Source organism: Bison bison, unplaced genomic scaffold, assembly GCF_000754665.1.
Source record: "Bison bison bison isolate TAMUID 2011002044 unplaced genomic scaffold, Bison_UMD1.0 scf7180017864289, whole genome shotgun sequence".
NCBI classification, from domain to species: Eukaryota; Metazoa; Chordata; class Mammalia; order Artiodactyla; family Bovidae; genus Bison; species Bison bison.
This window is the reverse complement of record NW_011494861.1, coordinates 11,328,886-11,330,728: the sequence shown is the minus strand read 5'-3', so window position 1 is coordinate 11,330,728 and position 1,843 is coordinate 11,328,886. Positions and strand designations below refer to the sequence as shown.

Genomic DNA, 1,843 nt, shown 5'->3' with positions numbered 1-1,843 from the left:
GCCAGCCTCCCTCTGCACAAGTCGGGGCAGAGTTCCTGGACAGCGGGCCCAGCCGCTGGAAGGGGGGCCAGGTAAGCTGCGTGGGGGTCAGGAAGAGTCCTCCAAGGTGGACAGACAAGAGTTGGCAGAGCTGCTGGCCCAGCCAGGAGCCCAGAGTCGCCTTATTTGCAGTACTCCTTCCTGAACTCTGGAAGCCAAAGGGACAGGTGGTGTGTGCCCTCTGCCCCGGCAAAATGGGCCGACTTCTATCAGGACCATCCAGGGACTTCTGGAACCCCGAGGGGGCAGGGGACTCCTTGCAAGGCTGGCAGGTGTCTTGGGGTTCTGAGTGGATGGAAAGGGGGTACAGCCCAGCTCTGAGATGGGCAGGGGTCTCCCTCCCTCCCCTTCACTAACCTTTGTCCAAGTCGATGTTCTTGGCTGGTGGGAGGCTATGGGCCACCTCAGCCCTCTCCTTCAGGATGTTGTTTTTGTAATCTGGAGCAGGAAGAGAGCAAGGTGAGGGCCCCTCAAAGACGTGCCTCCCTCATCCCAGGCCTGGGAGCCACAGTCTGCCCCTTGGGTCTCCTCACCTAGTCGAATGTCCTCACTCCTGTAAAGAGACTGGTCCCCGGAGGCCACAGCAAACTCTGCCATGTTTATGTCTTTCCTGGAGGCAGGAGGGTGGTGGGAGGTCAGAAGGTGGGTGAGTCTGCTCGGTCCCCGGGGAACCCAGAAGGGATACTTACCCCTTTGACTTGGACTTCTTGTTGGAGTATTCGTAGCCTGAGGAGGAAGACTCGTGTTGGGGGCAGCCTTGCCCACTCCCCAGCTCCTCCAGCCCAGAGGAACCCTCGCAGCCCGGGCAGGAGGCTCCAGGCCCGTCTGCTTTGGTCACTGTGCCCTAAGTCCCGCCTCCGGCCGGGAAAGGCTTCCTGAAGCTGGCCCAAGCCAGGCAATCGGCTCACCTCCACGGCGGCGCTGCCGGGTGGCCAGAACGACCGTGATGAGCAGCAGGATGAAGAGCAGCAGGGTGGCCAGCACGTAGCCCAGCTGCTGGAAGAAGTGGGCTCGGCCCTCGGGGACGATGACGTTGATGACGCTGCGGCCTCGCGTCAGGGTGGGATCTACGGGGACCGTGCGCGGGACAACGTCAGGGAGCGCACCGTGCGCCCCGACCCAGCCGATCTCAGCCCGCGGAGGCCAACCCCCCAACACCGGGATCCCTGATTTGGGACGGGAGGGGGCCAGGTGGGTTGCTGCCCCGCAGACGTACCTCTTGCACCTGGGCCGGGCGCGCCGCTGTGGCTGGAGCCATTGCCCGGGGAGTCCCGCGGGGGCGGGGGCGGTCGGGCAGCTGGCTCGGTGACCCTCAGGTGGAAGACGCGGCGCTCGTGCAGGCCGCAGTAGTGGTGGTGCAGGTGGCAGGAGTAGGTGCCCTCGTCTGCAGGCTCCACCGGGTCGATAAGCAGCGAGAAGTCGCCGCGCGCGAACGCGTCTGCCTCCACGGCCACGCGGTCGCGCAGGAAGGGCGGCCCGTAGGCGCGGCGCTCGCCGGACGCGTAAAGGTCGAGCAGGCGGTCCGCACGGTCGTGCGGCACCCCGGGAGGCTGGCGGTCCCAGTGCACAACCTGCTGCGCTTCCTCCAAGTGTCTGTCAGTCCACACGTGCGCGCGGTTCACGCACGTCAGCAACGCAGGCGCGCCGCGCTCCACAGCCAGCACCTCTTTCTCGCCGTCCCAGTGCGCGCCGGCGGCCCGGGCTGGGGGAGCATGGTGGTCAGGGATCCCGGGCCGGGAGGGAGCCGGGACGGGGCGTCCAGGGTGGCAGGGGTGGGAGCGCAGGGGCGGGGTGTTGGGGGGGC

At 66.5% G+C, this 1,843-nt stretch overlaps 1 protein-coding gene across 1 annotated transcript in view; it reads right to left on the bottom strand.

Annotated features, from left to right (window-relative positions):
* Window positions 1-2: 2 nt before the first annotated feature.
* MXRA8 (matrix-remodelling associated 8) overlaps window positions 3-1,843 on the bottom strand; it is a 3,966-nt gene continuing 2,125 nt past the window's right edge. Inside the window, exons 4-9 of the mRNA XM_010850223.1 lie at window positions 1,256-1,841; window positions 948-1,106; window positions 729-765; window positions 573-649; window positions 397-477; window positions 3-187 (exon numbers count right to left, since the gene is read on the bottom strand). Coding sequence (XP_010848525.1) covers window positions 162-187; window positions 397-477; window positions 573-649; window positions 729-765; window positions 948-1,106; window positions 1,256-1,841 — 966 coding nt within the window. The 3' untranslated portion in view covers window positions 3-161. The remainder of the gene's footprint in view (window positions 188-396; window positions 478-572; window positions 650-728; window positions 766-947; window positions 1,107-1,255; window positions 1,842-1,843) is intronic.